Below are 20,306 nucleotides of genomic sequence, written 5' to 3' on the forward strand. Positions count from 1 at the left end.
GTTGACAAAATTTTCTATAGGAATAAAATTTTGACAAAATTTTGACCAAAGTTTCTATAGAACTAAAGTTAATATTGTCAAAACTTTAGTTCCATAGAAATAAAATTTTAACAAAACTTTCTTTGAACAAAAATAGAGTAAAAATTACTATAGAAATTAATTTTTGACAACATTTTCAATAGAAATAAAATTTTGACAATTTTTTTTATAGAAATAAAATATTGACAACATTTCTATAGAAATAAAATTTTGACAAAATTTTCTATAGAAATAAAATGATGACAAGACTGTCTATAGAAATAAAATTTTGACAACATTTTTTATAGAAATAAAATTTTGACAAAATTTTTATAGAAATAAAATTTTCACAAAATTTTCTATAGAAATAAAATGTTGACAAAAGTGTCTATAGAGATAAGATTTTGACAACATTTGCTATAGAAATAAAATGTTGACAAAATTTTTTATAGAAATAACGTTTTAACAACATTTTTTATAGAAAAAAATTTGACAAAATTTTCTATAGAAATAAAATGTTGACAGAATTTTTTATAGAAATAAAATGTTGACAAAATTTTATATAAAAATAAAATTTTGACCAAAGTTTCTATAGAAATAAAATTTTGGGAAAGTGTTTTCTATAGAAATAAAATTCTGACAAAATTTTCTATAGAAATAAAATGTTGACGAAATTTTCTATAGAAATAAAATTTTGACAAAATTATCTATAGAACTAAAATGTTTACAAAATTTTTTATAGAAACAAAATTTTGACAACATTTTGACAAAATTTTCTATAGAAATAAAGTGTTGACAGAATTTTTTATAGAAATAAAATTTTGACAAAATTTTCTATAGAAGTAAAATTTTGGCAAAATTTTCTACTGAAAAAATTCAATACCTTTAAAACTTTTAATTTTCGTGCTATCAAATTCCGTTGTGGGTAAGTTATACCTTTTTGTAGAAGTGATAACTTTCCCTTGTTGGTGCAAGCTAAAATTATTACAACATTTAACATTTGACACATTTAAAGTTCAGGGGATATTTCATACGAATTGAAAAAAGTAGAATAGATAAATTGAACTCTTTGTCAGTACACTTAAAAACTACATTTAAAAACTATTCCAATTTTATATATACTGTGATTTTAAAAAAAATATAAAACCAAATTGCCCCATTTTGTTTACAGGTCTTCTTCAAATTCATTTAATAAATTAGCAATTAGCTCATTACTCAACAGACCGCATTTAAAAATTCCTCCTCGAATTTCCATACCAATTAAATCACCATTATTATGAAGTTTGTGAGAGAAATATCATCAAAGCTAATTATTCACAGAACGGAGGAATCATTTCTTTTTTGTGACATTGTATTCTAATGACGACACATCCATCAATCTTTAGCGTTAAAGTGTCATTTGAAACAAAATATTGACATAATACAGCTCGGATGGAATCATATACAGAAACTCTTCTAAAAAAAAGGGCACATTAACGTTCATTCTTCCCTTGACTCGTCGTATTAACGCAGACGGCGGCGTTGTTAGAGCTAATTAAGGAAAATGTGGTTTTTCCACACAAAATCGATAAAATTGCAATGGGGGACACTGATAGACAAATGCATGGACTAAATATAAAGAGATACTGCGGAGAGTCATATGTGAATAGAGAGAAGGAAGTATGTAAATGCAAAAAAAAAAACAACAACAATTGCAACAGAACAATTATAGGCATAATGAGACTGTTATTATAGCTATGTAATTTGATGCCACACTCGAAATCACATTATGGTGACTATGGAATGGTGAGGATTTTAACAGTAAATGTACTCCCTAATGTAAATACTCTCATTGCATTCCCTTACTCACTTACTCACTCGTTTGCTTGATTTCTATTGTACATTCAAGTGTGAGTGATGACTGCAAGTGAATGGTATTTTATCGGAGCGAGAGACAGAGAGAGAGAGGGGTAAGGGTGAGAGTAATAGAAAAAAATCAACATAATGGATTCCGCAGAATTCTTGTCGTGCGTTTAAAAGAGTAATCTGTGAATGTGCATAATAACTGCCATACCACAGAGTAGTATTAAAACTACAACAATTCACGCAATGAAATCATTGAAGCCCATAAAATCTGGAGTGTGAGTAGTCATCATTCATTCATCCATCTAACCATGGAAAAATTATTGCCCAGTTCCCGTCCACATTCAGCAAAGATATGAAGGCATTGCCAATGATGTATGGCTTAGTATAAACGAATATATGCTGAGCAATTATGATTCCAATAATCTCCATTCCACTGTGTGTGGATGCACTTTACGCACAATAGAGTGGTGTTGGGAATGAAAATAAACTAAAATAAATTTTGAAAAAAATAATTATTTAATTAAATGTGAAAATTAAATGCTAATGGACCAATATTGAATATTTTCATTGAAAACCAAATAAAAGCTTTGAAGGTTCCAACGGCGATTGCGAGAGAAATAAACGATGTAAAATCTAGTGATCGGCTTATTTCGAGGTAGACTCTCTCTCTCTATCATTATCCTTAAACAAAGTCAAACACTTCTTTGGAATAGTCTATGGATTCCCCTTAATGTCCGGAGTGAACAAAACGACATCTCAATTTTTATTTCCAAAAACTCATACAGGATAAAACCAACGCTGTCATTAGAAATCTCTAGGATTAAATGAAACAATTAAAAAAATAAATTCGAATGGATCAATATAGAGCATTTTCACTGGAAACCAAATGAAAACTGTGCAGTTTCCAACAGCGACAAATAAAGGATGTTAAATTTAGTAATCATATCATCAACTTATATCGGTCATATCTCTCCCTATGACCTTAAACAAAGTCAAATACTTCTTTGGTATAGTCTAAGGGTTTATTGCCCGGAGTGAGAAAAGCATCAATCATTTTGATTTTTTATGCCCAAAAAATCTTTAGGGAAATAGCAATTTTTTATTTTATTATTATTTTTATTATTATCTCTTGGTTGATTTTACATTTATTTATATTCAGTATATCTCCATCTAAATTAACACAAAGATGATGAACTGCAATGGTGACTCATATTACTCCAATGCTAAATCACGGTTAAACAAAACGGGATAACAAATACTATTGCAACAGTGCTCAACTAAAAATTCTCTTTCCACTCTAATAATTACCCGCATTCGTTTTTAGAAACTTACCATCTCTACGATTTATGTCATATACCTCCTTTGGGCCACCGCTGTATATGGTGCCTTTGACAATTATGACGATTGAAACTATTATAACGGTAACCGTCTGTATAACATCAGCATTTATGGCTGCTTTAAGTCCACCCTGTGTGAAAGGAAGAGAAAAAACAGCAAATGAAGCATTAAAAAAAAAGATCAAAAAATTGAGAAAGGGATAAAGTCGAGAGAAACCGACTATATAGCACTCTAAGCAAATGTGTTTATGTTAATGGTGTTTGGTACTTTTGAGAGATCTTATTGCCGTTAGATAATTTCATTTTATTTACAGTGGATCTACATCAGAGATGGGCAGTGTTTTGCTTTTACTCTCCAAAACATACTCCTTTATTCATAAGGAGAAATATAATATTATTAGTGATGAAATGTATCTTTAAATAGAAAAAATTAAAAAAAAAACTTGGCAAAGCCTTCCTTCCAAATGGAAATGAAACAAATTTTTGTTAATTCCAAATTCGAGTCACACTTCTCGATGTGCATAAAGTGAGGAATTATAAGAACTTGCACACAAACATAAAATCCTCTCTGCCCATCCCTGATCTACCTCTTAACCTGATATAGATACAATAGGTATTTGTGTTTTTGGTAAGTATATTAAATGAGTACCATGTGGCATATAATGTTAGAGTTCTATCTGAAGTGAGTATCATTTTAAGAGAGACCCACTTGGCGAAATAGTGAATTGCTCTTAGCCACAAAATATGCCCTTTTCGTTTTGTTTATGTTAATGGTACATGGAAAATTTGAGAGATCTCATTTACATGGATAGTTTCATTTTATTTACAGTGGATTTATAATATATCTGATATGGATACGATAAGTATTTGTACTTTTGATAAGTATATTGTCGCATAAAATGTTAAAGATCTATCAGAAGAGAGTATCATTTTAAGAGAGACCCATTTGGCGAAATAATGAGTTGCTCTTAGCCACTTTTCGTTTAGAGTATGTGTCCTTTTCGTTTTGTCTATGTGAACCCTCTAATGCCCCAATTTTTTTGCCAGCTGATTAAATATTCAATGTTAACGACACAAAAGCAAGAAACCTAACCAAGAAAAATTTATGCGGTATATGCTGCAAAGCCTCTTGAATAGTTTCAAATAAGTTTTCTTTTTATTTTGCCCATTTTTGTTGTAACATATTAAGGTGTGTTTTACTAAAAGCTTCCTATTAAATGGGAATTAGAGGGTTAAAGGTACATTTGAGAGATATGATTTACATGGATAGATTCACTTTATTTTGCACTTTTGATAAATATATTAACAGAGTACAAAGTGGCAATATTGAATAGAGTATTATCTTAAGAGAGTACTACATGATGAAATGCTGGAGTGTAGCAATTTAAGAGAGACTTTTTTCATGTTGTCTTGGATTTTTTCATAGATTTAAAGAAATTCGGTTAATAAATGAAAGGTTTTTTTGTTTTTAATTTGGATGGTACATATATATTTTCGCTAAATTAATTACCTCGTGTGAAATCTTTGAAAATCAGGAGAAAAATTCAAGAACTCTCTTGCGAATACAGAAATAAGAGGACAGACGGACGGACAGCCATGACTGTATGAATGTATATGGATTTACGGATTTAAAGTTATTCATAATGTATGACACGTTATTTGTGTGTCTTGGATTTTTTCATTGATTTAAAGATTCATAGATTATTTGTGATAAGATTTGGTAGATCATAATTATTATATTTTGGGCAGTTATTGATGTAGGGTAAATCTACCCCATAGCCGGTGAGTGCTTGTTGTAACATTTGAACGGTTTGTTGCTTTACTATTATATCCTGCTTTATGATGTTGCACAATATAGCGAAACATTACTTACCTTAATGGAGAAAAATATACAAATTGTCGCCATACCACTAATGGATGCCCAATATGGAATGCCAATAACAGTGGCCAAGGCTACACTTGGTGTATAGACAGTGACGCCAAGTGAACATATTTGACGTATAATATAGGTAGCTGAAGCCAAACAACGAACCATGCGAGATTTAAATCTAGAAAGAGTACAAAAATAAAGTGGACATTGGTAAAAGGTATGTGATTATAGAGAGAATTCATAGTGAGATTCTATAGAGATGTAATAATTAAGTTTTTGCAAACGGATTATGAAAGATTTTAACATATCAGCTAGCAAGCAACAACTTTTTGTTTGCATTAAAAAACGAATGAATAAATTAATTTTGAAATTGAATTTTTTTAAAATTCTATTAAGTTTTTAATTTAAAACAAGTATATACGGCCGTAAGTTCGGCCAGGCCGCAGCTTATGTACCCTCCAGCATGGATTGCGTAGAAACTTCTACTGAAGACTGTCATCCACAATCGAATTACTTGGGTTGCGGTAACACTTGCCGATGGCAAGGTATCTTAAAACTTTCTAACATCGTCTTCTAAATTACAAGGTAGTCCATACGTAGTATATATTAAACTAAAAAAGGCCGATTAAATTCGTATATAATTAAGTTTAAAGTTTCTATAGAACTAAAATTTTGACAAAATAGAATTTTGACAACATTTTCTATAGAATTAAAATTTGGAAAAAATTTTCTATAGAAATAAAATTTGGAAAAAAAATATTATAAAATTTTGACAAAATTTTCTATAGAAATAAAACTTTTACAAAATTTTCTATAGAAATAAAATTTTTACAAAATTTTCTATAGAAATAACATTTTGACAATGTTTTCCATAAAAATAAAATTTTGTTAGATTATTTTTGGCTCGAGTGGCAACCATGAATATGAACCGATATAGACCAATTTTTGTTTGATTGGGGATCGGCTATATATAACTATAAGCCGATATGGACCAATTTTGGCATGGATATTAGCGGCCTTATACTAACACCACGTTGCAAATTTCAACCGGATCGGATGAATTTTGCTCCTCCAAGAGGCTCCGGAGATCAAATCTGGGGAACGGTTTATATCGGGACTATATATAATTATGGACCGATATGGACCAATTTTTGCATAGTTGTTAGAGAGCATATACCTATACCATGTACCAAATTTCAGCCGGATCGGATGAAATTTGCTTCTCTTAGAAGCCAAATCGGGGGATCGGTTTATATGGGGGCTATATATAATTATGGACCGATGTGGACCAATTTTTGCATGGTTGTTAGAGCCCATATACTAACACCATGTACCAAATTTCAGCCGGATCGGATGAAATTTGGTTCTCTTAGAGGCTCCGCAAACCAAATCGGGGGATCGGTTTGTACGGGGGCTATATGTAATTATGAGCCGATATGGACCAATTTTTGCATGGTTGCTAGAGACCATATACTAACACTATGTACCAAATTTCAGCCGGTTCGGATGAAATTTGCTTCTCTTAGAGCGATCGCAAGCCAAATTTGGGGGATCGGTTTATACGGGGGCTATATGTAATTATGAGCCGATATGGACCAATTTTTGCATGGTTGCTAGAGACCATATTCTAACACCATGTACCAAATTTCAGCCGGTTCGGATGAAATTTGCTTCTCTTAGAGCGATCGCAAGCCAAATTTGGGGGTCCGTTTATATGGGGGCTATACGTAAAAGTGGACCGATATGGCCCATTTGCAATACTATCCGACCTACATCAATAACAACTACTTGTGCCAAGTTTCAAGTCGATAGCTTGTTTCGTTCGGAAGTTAGCGTGATTTCAACAGACGGACGGACGGACGGACATGCTCAGATCGACTCAGAATTGCACCACGACCCAGAATATATATACTTTATGTGGTCTTAGAGCAATATTTCGATGTGTTACAAACGGAATGGCAAAGTTAATATACCCCCATCCTATGGTGGAGGGTATAAAAAATATTGGTGATATTGTTACCATAATTATCTAACTAACTAATATTTTCAGCATTACTTACACCCAGAGAAGGAATATTATCACCTCAAACATGTTTCAAGAGCAAAATTTTATTTTTGGATGGTGACCATGTAACATGTTTGTCGCAAACATTTTGTTTTCTCTGCAAACATAACATGCTTTCCGAAAACAGATACATAATTTCCGAGAAAATAACATGGTTGCGGCGAACATGTTACATGGTCTCCATCCAAAAATAACATTTTGCTCTTGAAACATGTTTGAGGTGATCATATTCCTTCTCTGGGTGTAGAAAACACCTCCTTGAGCAAAAATGTTATTTTTCTCCCCATCCAAAAATAACAATTGCCCAGCAAAAAAAAAAAGCGTCGCCAAAAAAGCAGTGAAAATGTTCTTTTTGTATCCGGAAGTGGTGCAAAATTGACGCAGAAGCGATGAATTTAACATGGGCTTGTCATAGGACGGATGTCCACCATTTCAACAGCCGTTTGACTGAATTTCCATCACTCCTTAAGGTGTGAAGCGAATCCAATGTTTTGGATGTGAATTAAGAAATTTTGTGATATTTTGACGAATAAGTAATTTTTAAAATTTTTTATGATTTTTAATGCATTATAACGCTTGTCTGGAACGTTTGACATCAAATATTTTCAAAAAATCGCAATGTTTCTAAAAAGGATTTAGCATGTTTTTCGGCAAAATTTAAATAATTTACACTATTGTAATAATTCTTATTCTGTTTTTAACCTTTTTGAAACAAAAAAAATTAAATTTCCCTTTAAAAATATGAAAAACAGCGAGTTATAAAAAAATGACTCAAATAAACTCCCTGTGCAGTTAAAATAAAGAACATCTTAGGGAGGACATTTTTGGAAGTGTTGTGCCTTTAGAAGCACTTCCAAATTTGTTTGCTGGGTGACTCTGGGAAGTCATCATATTCCTTCTTTGTGTGTGGCATTGAACCCATGACCCATTGTATGCAAGACGGCCGCTAACCATTGCTCCATGATGGCTCGATGGCTAGGTTTTCTTTAGTGAGATTAAAGAACATCTGACGATCTAACATTTGTGTCTCGGAATACTCTTGACCTTAGAACTTAATCTAAGCTCTTAATAATATTACAAACCCAATTTTGAATACTATTTCACTGACCACTGTCATGCCATTGCTTGAGTGTAGGAAAACAAAACATAAATTATAGGATTTCCATGTATTCAAAGTCCTCTTCAACTGCTAAACTTTACAAAATTCAAATCATTCATTTGAAAAACTTAGTTTTACTCTTATACGCATGCATGCATTTAACTCTAAAAGATATTGGTTCCCTTTTGCATGATAACAGCAACAGCAAAAACAACAACTTCATATGTCTCTTCTGTTATATCATCTAACACCATGACTATTTCTTCTCTGCTCACTCACTGCTTATAGCTCAAGAAAATACAAAATTTATCTCCTTTTATCTCCATATAATCAAACTTTCTCCCTTATGTTGAGGAGGTTACTAACTCATCGGAGTTGTTGCTAAAACTTAACGATCCTTGAGGCAACAAAAGATGGAATAGCTTGTGTGTTGGGTGTGCGTATGGGTGTGTGTGTGTATGTGTAAATGTTCTCAGGAACAATAGAACAGTTGTAAAAATTAAGTGCATTTGTCTTCAAAATTTCAAAGAGAAATGGAAACGAAGAGAAATTTACCATTTCCCCTTTGGTGAAAATACCTAGAAGCTCCCCCTTACAATTCAAAGCCATAGAAAAATAAAAATGTAAAAAAGGACATCTGTTTAGATGCGGGTTTGTGTTTAAAAGTGTACGTCTATGTGTATGTTGGTATTAGGGATGTAGATTTTTTTCTCATGGAAAGTTTGAAGGGATTTTCAATCCTTTTGATTTATTTTATTTTTGTTGAATTTTTTAAAAGATAATAAAATATTGGGTTTATGGAGGGTGTGCAACATTATAGTAGATTCTACGTACAAATAAAAATAGTAAATATTGGCATAATTTTGCTATTTTTATACCCACCAGCATAGAATAGTGATGTTTGTAAGACATCGATAACTGACTATATAAATTACAAAAATTCTTGATCAGGGGGGAATTTTTAGTCGATATAATGATGTCCGTCCGTGTGTTGTAATAAAAAATCTCCGGATCTCAATTCGTTGGACTTTTGCGCTGGGAGTAAGGCTGGAACTAAAAAATATCAAAGTACCGATCATTACGAGACGGTGCTTCGTGCATGGTGTGATCTCTTTGTCGATAGTTTGATTAGTGACACAAATGTAAACTGGTTCTAAACTTTAATATTATTTCCGACATTTTTTCTTTTGAACAATAAAATTGAAAATAAACAAAATATAACGCTTTAATTTGTCGCATTACATATCAGCTACCATGTATATTTGCTATGCCCTATACACTTATGTAGATCGAAATCAATAGCTTTATGATTAACTGGGATCCTAGTCGGTTATGTGTAACTAGAAATGGGGGTTTTTATACCACCCACCATGGGATGGGGGGTATATTAACTTTGTCATTCCGTTTGTAACACATCGAAATATTGCTCTAAGACCCCATAAAGTATATATATTCTGGGTCGAGGTGAAATTCTGAGTCGATCTAAGCATGTCCGTCCGTCCGTTGAAATCACGCTAACTTCCGAACGAAACAAGCTATCGACTTGAAACTCGGCACAAGTAGTTGTTATTGATGTAGGTCAGGTGGTATTGCAAATAGGCCATATCGGTCCACGTTTACGTATAGCCCCCATATAAACCGATCGCCAGATTTGGCTTGCGGAGCCTCAAAGAGCAGCATATTTCATCCGATGCGGCTGAAATTTGATACATGGTGTTGGTATATCGTCTCTAACAACCATGCAAAAATTGGTCCACATCGGTCCATAATTATATATAGCCCCCATATAAACCGATCGCCAGATTTGGCTTGCGAAACCTCAAAGAGAAGCAAATTTCATCCGATCCGGCTGAAATTTGGTAAATAGTGTTGGTATATCGTCTCTAACAACCGTGCAGAAATTGGTCCACATCGGTCCATAATTATATATAGCGCCCATATAAACCGATCCCCAGATTTGGCTTGCGGAGCCTCAAAGAGCAGCAAATTTCATCCGATTCGGCTGAAATTTGGTAAATGGTGTTGGTATATCGTCTGTAACAACCGTGCAGAAATTGGTCCACATCGGTCCATAATTATATATAGCTCCCATATAAACCGATCCCCAGATTTGGCTTGCGGAGCCTCAAAGAGAAGCAAATTTCATCCGATCCTGCTGAAATTTGGTACATGGTGTTGATATATGATCTTTAACAACCATGCAAAAATTGGTCCACATCGGTCCATAATTATATATAGCCCCCATATAAACCAATCCCTAAATTTGGCTTGCGGAACCTCAAAGAGAAGCAAATTGGATCCGATTCGGCTGAAATTTTGTACATAGTGTTGGTATGTAGTCTCTAACAACCATGCAAAAATTGGTCCACATCGGTCCATAATTATATATAGCCCCCATATAAACCGATCCCCAGATTTGGCTTGCGGAGCCTCAAAGAGGAGCAAATTTCATCCGATCCGGCTGAAATTTGGTAAATGGTGTTGTTATATCGTCTCTAACAACCGTGCAGAAGTTGGTCCACATCGGTTCATAATTATATGTAGCTCCCATATAAACCGATCCCCAGATTTGGCTTGCGGAGCCTCAAAGAGAAGCAAATTTCATCAGATCCGGCTGAAATTTGGTAAATGGTTTTGTTATATCGTCTCTAACAACCGTGCAGAAATTGGTCCACATCGGTCCATAATTATATATAGCTCCCATATAAACCGATCCCTAGATTTGGCTTGCGGAGCTTCAAAGAAAAGCAAATCTCATCCGATCCGGCAGAAATTTGGTACATGATGTTGGTATATCGTCTCTAACAGCCATGCCAGAATTGGTCCACATCGGTCCATAATTATATATAGCCCCCATATAAACCGTTCTCCTCCGGAGCCTCTTGGAGGAGCAAAAATTGGTCCACATGGGTCCATAATGGCTTGCAGAGACTCAAAGAAAAGCAAATTTCATCCGATCCGGTTCAAATTTGGAACGTGGTGTTAGTATAACAACCATGCAAATTTGGTCCACATCGGTTCATAATTATATATAGCCCCCATATAAACCGATCCCCAGATTTGACCTCCGGAGCCTCTTGGAGGAGCAAAAATTGGTCCACATGGGTCCATAATTATATATAGCCCCCATATAAACCGATCCCCAGTTTTGGCTTGCGAAGCCTCTAAGAAAAGCAAATGTCATCCGATCCGGTTGAAATTTAACATAGTGTATGATCTCTAACAACCATGCCAGAAATGGTCCATATCGGTCCATAGTTATATATAGCTCCCATATAAACCGTTCCCCAGATTTCACCTCCGAAGCCTCATGGAGGAGCAAAATTCATCCGATCCGGTTCAAATTTGGAACGTGGTGTTAGTATATGTCCGCTAACAACCGTACCAAAACTGGTTCATACAAAAAAGTTGGTCCATATCGGTTCATAATCATGGTTGCCACTCGAGACAAAAATAATCTACCAAAATTTTATTTCCATAGAAAATTTTGCCAAAATTTTATTTCTATTAAAAATTTTGCCAAAATTTTATTTATATAGAAAATTTTGTTAAAATTTTATTTCTATAGAAAATTTTGTTAAAATTTTATTTCTATAGAAAATTTTGTTAAAATTTTGCCAAAATTTTATTTCTATTAAAAATTTTGCCAAAATTTTATTTATATAGAAAATTTTGTTAAAATTTTATTTCTATAGAAAATTTTGTTAAAATTTTATTTCTATAGAAAATTTTGTTAAAATTTCATTTCTATAGAAAATTTTTTTAAAATTTCTTTAGAAAATTTTGTCAAAATTTTATTTTATAGACTTACTTACAATTTAGAAGACGTTGCTAGGAGGTTTTAAGATACCATGCCATTGGCAAGCGTTACCGCAACCCAAGTAATTCGATTGTGGATGACAGTCTTTAGAAGAAGTTTCTACGAAATCCATAGTGGAGGGTACATAAGCTTCGGCCTCGCTGAACTTACGGCCGTATATAATTGTTTAAATTAGTGTTACTAAAGCTTCGGAACTATTCTCATAAAATTTATCTCGTAAAATTCCTCTTAGATTTTACGATATACATTTGGGGTCAATCGTTGGGGTTGTTGTGTTAGTTTAAGTGGCTGTTGTTTACATATGTGTTTGGTTTTGTATTTGGCTTTGGTAATAACTATATGAAAAACATAGTTTGAGAGTCATTAGGAGATCGTTGATAGCAAGAGAGTGAGCCAAAGCAATGAGAGTAATAGGATTAAGTGAAAGATAATGATAGGTATGGGGGAGGATGTATGTGCAGTGAGAGTTGGACATTTTAGATTTTAAAGTGATCACACATTCGGTCAGATTTTGATAAAGCTTCAGAAAATTTTATTGTAAGAATCCGTCTCGGTTATTATTTCCAAGAAAAAAACATGATTATGACAAACATAAAACATGTTACCCGTGGAAATGTAACATTATGCTCCTGAAACATCCGCAGAAAACCTTCACCACAGATGGTTTAATTTTGTTCTTGGTTGGATTGATGGACTCCAATGCAAAAGAAAAATCCCACAATCTCTCATTTTCGCTAATTTGCAACCTCTATGATGTTCATTTAGATGAATGTATATTCCCACATATATATCTATTTTATGAAGATTTGTTGCCTTGTAAAGCAACACTCACTCATTCAATCTCTTGTTGCTACAATGTTCACCAAGATTAGATTCCTCTGTATTCTCAAGAAACTTATTTATGTATTGCTCCTGGGCATTGTTGTTGTGTCTTAGAGAAATTCTTTAGTCCATGAATGTTGAAATGGGTAAAGGGGGAATGCGAAGACAAAACACAATATTGCTGAAGAACATTTGGAAACCTTTCAAATTGTTGCAAATTAAATTTATTTTAAAAATCTTCTTCATTCACATTTTGCTGAGGGGGAGGGCAAGGCAAGACGTTGCCTTGCAGACACACTGCTGCTACTCGATCTCTACAAAATAATTAATTTCTTTTGCCAATTCGACTATAGCTTCAGCTCCTGCCGCTGCTGGTATGTGGGATCCGTTGATTTCCATTTGAAGGTGGTGAAATATTTCTCAAGTCGTTACAATGTGTCCCTAGTGTTTGATGTGGAAATGAGTCGTGTAACCCAAATGGATGACAAGGATGCATGCATTCGATGTTATCGTTTGAATTGCATTGTCCTCCATTTGAATGACACACTCTGAAGGTTTCTTTAAATTTCAAGCAACTTTGTATAAGGTTCGAATTGCTGACAAGGGATTTGACGAAACAAAAATAATGAAAGATTTAAAATTAAATCAAGCAACATTTTAGTTTTGTGATTTTACATCATGATACTATATTATCAAAAGTATTTTGTACAATTGCATAGATAACAAATGTTGTCTTGAGATCACAGTTGCCACTCGAGCCAAAAAGAAATCTACCAAAATTTGGAGAAAATTTTACCAAACAAAAAATTTTACTTTCTAAAATTTTATTTCTATAGAAAAATTTGTTAAAATGTTATTTCTATAGAAAATATTGTTAACATTTTATTTCTATAGAATATTTTGCATAGAATTTCTATAGAATATTTTATATAGAATTTCTATAGAATATTTTGTTTTAGTTCTAAAGAAAATTTTATCAAAATTTTATTTCTACAGAAAATTTTGTCGAAATTTTATTTGTATAGACAATATTATCAAAATTTTATTTCTATAGAAATTTTCGCCAAAATTTTATTTCCAGAGAAAAATTTGTTACAATTTTTTTCTATAGGATTTTTTGGTTTTGTCAAAATTTTATTTCTATAGAATATTTTATAAAAATTTTATTTCCAGAGTAAAATTTTTTTAATATTTTTTTTTCTGAAGGATTTTTTGATTTTGTCAAAATTCTATTTTTATAAAAAATTTTTGTCAAAATTTTATTTTTATAAAAAATTTTGTCAAAATTCTATTTCTATAGAAAATTTTAAAAAAATTTTGTTTCTATAGAAAATTCTATTTCTTTGGAAAATTTTGTTAAAATTTTATTCCTATAGAAAATTTTGTCAAAATTTTATTTTTATAGAAAATTTTGTCAAAATTTTATTTCTATAGAAAATTTTTGTCAAAATTTTATTTCTATAGAAAATTTTGTCAAAATTTTATTTCTATAGAAAATTTTGTCAAAACTGTATTTCTATAGAAAATTTTTGTCAAAATTTTATTTCTATAGAAAATTTTGTCAAAATTTTATTTCTATAGAAAATTTTGTCAAAATTGTATTTCTATAGATAATTTGGTAAAATTTTATTTCTATAGAAAAATATTGTTAACATTTTATTTCTATAGAATATTTGGTCAAAATTTTATTTCTACAGAAAATTTTGTCGAAATTTTATTTCTATAGAAAATTTTGTCAAAATTTTATTTCTATAAAAAATTTTGTCAAAATTTTATTTCTATATAAAATTTGGCCAAAATTTTATTTCTAGAGAAAATTTTATTAGTACGACAAAATTATCACTATTTTATTTGTAGAATAAAATTAGATTTCTAGAGGATTTTTTGATTTTGTCAAAATTTAGTTTAAATAGAAAATTTTATCGACATTTTATTTCTATAAAAAATTTTGTCAAAATGTTATTTCTATAAAAAATTTAGCCAAAATTTTATTTCTATAAAATTTTTTTTCAAAATTCTATTTGTATAGAAAAATCTGTGAAAATTTTATTTCCAGAATAATATTAGTTAAACTTTTTTCTATAGGATTTTTTTTTAGTTTTGTCAAAATCTTATTTTTACAGAAAATTTTGTCAAAATTCTGTTTCTTTAAAAATTTTGTCAAAATTTTATTTCTATAGAAAATTTTGGCAAAATTTTATTTGTACAGAAAAATTTGTCAAAATTTTACTTCCAGAATATAATTTGTTAAAATTTTTTCCTTTAAGATTTTTTGATTTTGGCAAAATTTAATTTATACAGAAAATTTTGTCAAAATTCTATTTCTGTAAAAAATTTTTTAAAATTTTATTTCTATAGAAAATTTTGTCAAAATTGTATTTCTATAGAAAATTTTGTCAAAATTTTATTTGTATAGAAAATTTATCAAAATTTTCTTTCCAGAGAAAAATTTGTTAAATTTTTTTTCTTTAGGATTTTTTGATTTTGTCAAAATTCTATTTCTATAGAAAATTTTGTCAAAATGTTATTTCTATAGAAAATTTGGCCAACATTTTATTTCTACAGAAAATTTGTTCAAAATTTTATTTCTCTATAAAATTTTGTCAAAATTTTATTTCTCTATAAAATTTTGTCAAAATTTTATTTCTCTATAAAATTTTGTCAAAAATTTATTTCTCTAGAAAATTTTGTCAAAATTTTATTTCTCTAGAAAATTTTTTCAACATTTTATTTCTACAGAAAATTTGTTCAAAATTTTATTTCTTTAGACAATTTTGTCAAAATTTTAGCAAAATTCTATTTCGATAGAAAATTTTGTCAAAATTTTATTTCTATACACAATTTTGTCAAGATGTTATTGCTATAGAAAATTAAAAAAAAAAATAAAAATTTTATTGGAATAGAAAACTTTGTCCAAATTGTATTTCTATGGAAATTTTTGTATAAATTTTACTTCTATGGAAAATTGTGTCAAAATTTTATGTCTATAGAAAATTTATGAAGTTCCTCTTAGTTGGAGAGGAATATTTGGTAAAATCTACCAAAACATCAAGAATTCTACCAATTTACCAAACAGTAAAAGATCTGCCATTTTTGGTACAAACTGTGGAAAATTCGATTATCGAAATTCTGAGTAAAGACAGAAGAATAATATTGTCATTTAGAGCAGCGAATAGCAAAAAATGATACTTTTCCATGACAGCCTAACAAAAGCCAAATACACACTGACTCAGAAATAACAAATACAATGTCATTGCTTTTGATTACCGAAAAGCGAAGAACGATAACCGTATAGAAACTGTTAGCAATGATTCTCAAACTACTTTTCATATGGTAGAAAAACAAAAGGCAACACACAAAAACACGCACTACCAGCCAAACCATAGCTCCTCAAACTAACGCGACAAGCATATTAGTCTCAATAAGTTTTGAGAGGATCTCTCAAAACACTTACAATCTCTGTTTTCTCTATGGGGAAATTTATAATAATACGTACGTTAGTTCTAATTGTCAATCAAGAGCCAATAAAATTCGTAGAGGTTTTCCAAAAGAATAAAGGAAAAGAAGAATATAATTCCCCCCTTAATTAATATAATTAGTTGCGACTTTATTGGTTACTAACCTCAGAGAACAAAAGTACATCTTAACAAAAGCAATGATACTAAAACTATTACATAAAAATTTAATATGACTTTTCTTAACGTTACGATATAAAATTGAGAAATTATTCCATATTTATATTTTACGGAAATTAAATAAATAACAAAAGGTATAAAAATGCAATACAATATTAAGGAAATGATCATAGAAATGTTGTAACGAGACACTCGCATATCGTATATCCCTCTATACTATTCCAACACTACGCGACAAATATTTATCATCTTAAGACACATTTCACTGCAACAATACCAATGACCATATATTATAAAACCCAATTTTTATATCATTTCACAAATCCATGTGACAGTTCTTTTAAATAAAAGACCTACTCGGCAAATGATGCCAGACGGGTTAATTGTTACAACAAACACTGAATGATAAAAAAAAAGTGTTGATGATGATGATGGAATTCAAAGGCTACAACAAAACCCAACTTAGAGCTCGTTTCCGCTATGTCACACCGACGATATGTAGCATCGGTGGTGATGCTTTTCCATATGGATATCCTGTCGTTTTTTTCTGTATTCAGGAAATTTCATATATTTATGACTTCCTCTTGAATTACATCAAGTTTTTCATTTCCAAGGGTTATCTCTGTCATAAAATTTGCTGTCATACTATCAGCCTCATACCCAGCATGTTGTTCGTGGGACGTGGTGAGTCAGTCGACAACATAGCTAGCATCCATATCCATAAGGATAAACGAAAGAAAAAAACAATATTTATTTAAATGAAATTTGTGTTAATAATATTATTACTGAAAATTTATTAACAAGAACAACAACGCTAGAGCAATCATTATACCCACACTGAACAAAACCATGGATTTGGATTTTTAAGGCTTAAATTCTCATACGTACGATCAATTACCCAGCAAAAAAAGCTTACAAAAAAGTCGTTTCGATCCCCAACCACGGTTGCTCCAGTTGGTAGAATTCTATCAAAAATGTTAGATTTTGTACAGTTTGGTAGATTGGTAGATCTCTTGATGTTTTGGTAGATTTTGCAAAATATTCCTCTCCAACTAAGATAGTACATATATTTGCTTTATATATAAAATTACTTTACAAATAAAATTTCGAAAAAATTTTCTATAGAAATAATCTGAAATCAAAAACAACAACAATGATTAAAGGGAAAAAACAACAATAACAAAACAAAGCGAATGAGAAAAAGAGGAAGCACGCACAAAATAAACCCAGCCAACTACACTCAAATCGAGATATGTTTGTACGAATTTATTTCGGCATAAGCCGGCTATCATGTAAAACCTATTTTCGGAAGGTTCAAGTGTGGTTCACTGTTGGGTTTAGTGAACTGCCTGAATTTATTCTGATAATTGGTTGATAGTTTTGCTGCAAGTAGAGGATGCTGATGAGGAATGTGGTAATTCCGAAACATGCGTCCATCCAACCATCTTGCAGTCTATAGGGCTTTGCCCAACTAAATTTGACAAACATTATTTTCCTCTGTTGGTTAAGCTACACTTGTAGTTTAGTCAAGGCATGGTTTTAGGCTGAAATAAAAAAACAACAATGATTAAAGAAAAAAACAACAATAACAAAACAAAACGAATCAAATAAAATTTCGATAAAAGTTTCTTTAGAAATAAATATTCGACAAAATTTTCTAAATAAATCAAATTTTTTAGAAAATTTTCTATAGAAATAAAATGTTGACAAAAAAATTTTATAGAACTAACATTTTGACAAAATTTCCTATAGAAATAAAATGTTGAAAAAATTTTCTACAGAAATAAAATTTCGACAAAATTTTCTATAGAAATAAAATTTTAAGATACTTTTCTGTAGAAATAAAATTTCGACAAAATTTTCTATAGAAATAAAATTTTGAAAGTATTATCTATAGAAATAAAATGTTGAGAAAATATAAATAATATTTTGAGAAAATTTTATATAGAAATAAAATTTTGAAAAAAACTTTGACAAAATTTTCTATAGAAATAAAATTTAGACAATATTTTCTATTGAAATAAAATTTTGACAAAATTTTCTATAGAAATAAAATTTTGAGAAAATTTCTATAGAAATAAAATTTTGAAAAATTTTCTACAGAAATACAATTTTAAGATAATTTTCTATAGAAATAAAATTTCGACAAAATTTTCTACAGAAATAAAATTTTGAGAAAATAGAAATAAAATTTTGAGAAAATTTTCTATAGAAATAAAATTTTGACAAAAATTTCAATAGAAATAAAATTTTGGGAATATTTTCTTTCGAAATAAAATTTTGACAAAACTTGCTATAGAAATAAAATTTTGTGAAAATTTGACAAAATTTCCAATAGAAATAACATTTTGAAAAAATTTTCTACAGAAATAAAATTTCGACAAAATTTTCTATAGAAATACAATTTCGACAAAATTTTCTATAGAAATAAAATTTTCAAAAAATTATCTATAGAACTAACATGTTGAGAAAATAGAAATAACATTTTGAAAAAAATTTTTATAGAAATAAAATTTTGAAAAAAAAAATTGACAAAATTTTCTATATAAATAAAATTTTGAAAAAAAATTTTGACAAAATTTTCTATAGAAATAAAATTTTGACAAAATTTTCTATAGAAATAAAATTTTGACAAAATTTTCTATAGAAATAAAATTTTGACAAAATTTTCTATAGAAATAAAATTTTGAAAAAATTTCTATAGAAATAAAATTTTGAGAAAATTTCTATAGAAATAAAATTTTGAGAAAATTTTCTATAGAAATAAAATTTTGACAAACTTTTCTATAGAAATAAAATTTTGACAAAATTTTCTATAGAAATAAAATTTTAAGAAAATTTTCTATAGAAATAAAATTTTGACGAAATTTTCGATAGAAATAAAATTTTGACAACATTTTCTATAGAAATAATAAAATTTTAAGAAAATTTTTTATATAGAAATAAAATTTAGACAGAATTTTCTATATAAATACAATTTTTAAAACATTTTCTATAGAAATAATAAAATAAAATTTTGAAAACATTTTTTATATAAAAATACAATTTAGACAGAATTTTGTATATAAATACAATTGTTAAAACATTTTCTATAGAAATAAAATTATGACAAAATTTTCTATAGAAATAAACTTTTGACAAAATTTTCTATAGAAATAAAATTTTGACAAAATTTTCTATAGAAATAAAATTTTGACAACATTTTCTATAGATATACAATTTTGGCAAAATTTTCTATAGAAATAAAATTATTATATTACATGTTAGCCTGATACCGAAACAGGCAATTGACGTCCAAATGCATTATATCTAATTATACAATTATTTTTCGAGCTTTATGGACAGATATAGATTAAGGAACATGGTTAATAGAGCCATTGAAAAGAAAACGCCAGATACCAATCTATACACGCCTGGACTGTACATGTTTCGGTTCGGGCGAATGAACCTTTCCACAGCCTTTAGTATAGATCTGGCTGGGAGAGATAACTCAATTTTGGGCCCTTTATGCTAACTCCTTATGGAGAAAACATTTGGGAAATTTCCTCTTACAAATTGAATCATCTTTTCTCCCACTGTACATCATCTTTTCATATAACTTACAAGTCCCTTAATCTTATTTTTATTTCGTTTTGTTACATAGTAATGCAACAACACGAAATTTATTTTTAGAAAGCTAATTTGTTAGAATTCACCTAAGTGGTGAACAGTCGAACAATGCTTATTGTTTCTACAGTCAACTACAACATATGACAATTAACAGAAACTGGTTTCCAGGATACAACAACAATTCTA

General features: G+C 30.0%; 1 protein-coding gene across 8 annotated transcripts in view; it reads right to left on the reverse strand.

The window, feature by feature from the left end:
• Window positions 1-20,306, reverse strand: part of LOC142235782 (sodium-coupled monocarboxylate transporter 2) — a 406,987-nt gene that overhangs the window by 35,469 nt on the left and 351,212 nt on the right. For all 8 annotated transcript variants that reach the window (XM_075307130.1, XM_075307217.1, XM_075307062.1 and 5 more), the window contains 2 exons: window positions 5,074-5,248; window positions 3,196-3,331 (listed from right to left, as the gene is read on the reverse strand). In XM_075307130.1, the coding sequence (XP_075163245.1) occupies window positions 3,196-3,331; window positions 5,074-5,248 (311 nt within the window). The remainder of the gene's footprint in view (window positions 1-3,195; window positions 3,332-5,073; window positions 5,249-20,306) is intronic.

The sequence above is a fragment of the Haematobia irritans genome, chromosome 1 (assembly GCF_050003625.1).
Source record: "Haematobia irritans isolate KBUSLIRL chromosome 1, ASM5000362v1, whole genome shotgun sequence".
NCBI classification, from domain to species: domain Eukaryota; kingdom Metazoa; phylum Arthropoda; class Insecta; order Diptera; family Muscidae; genus Haematobia; species Haematobia irritans.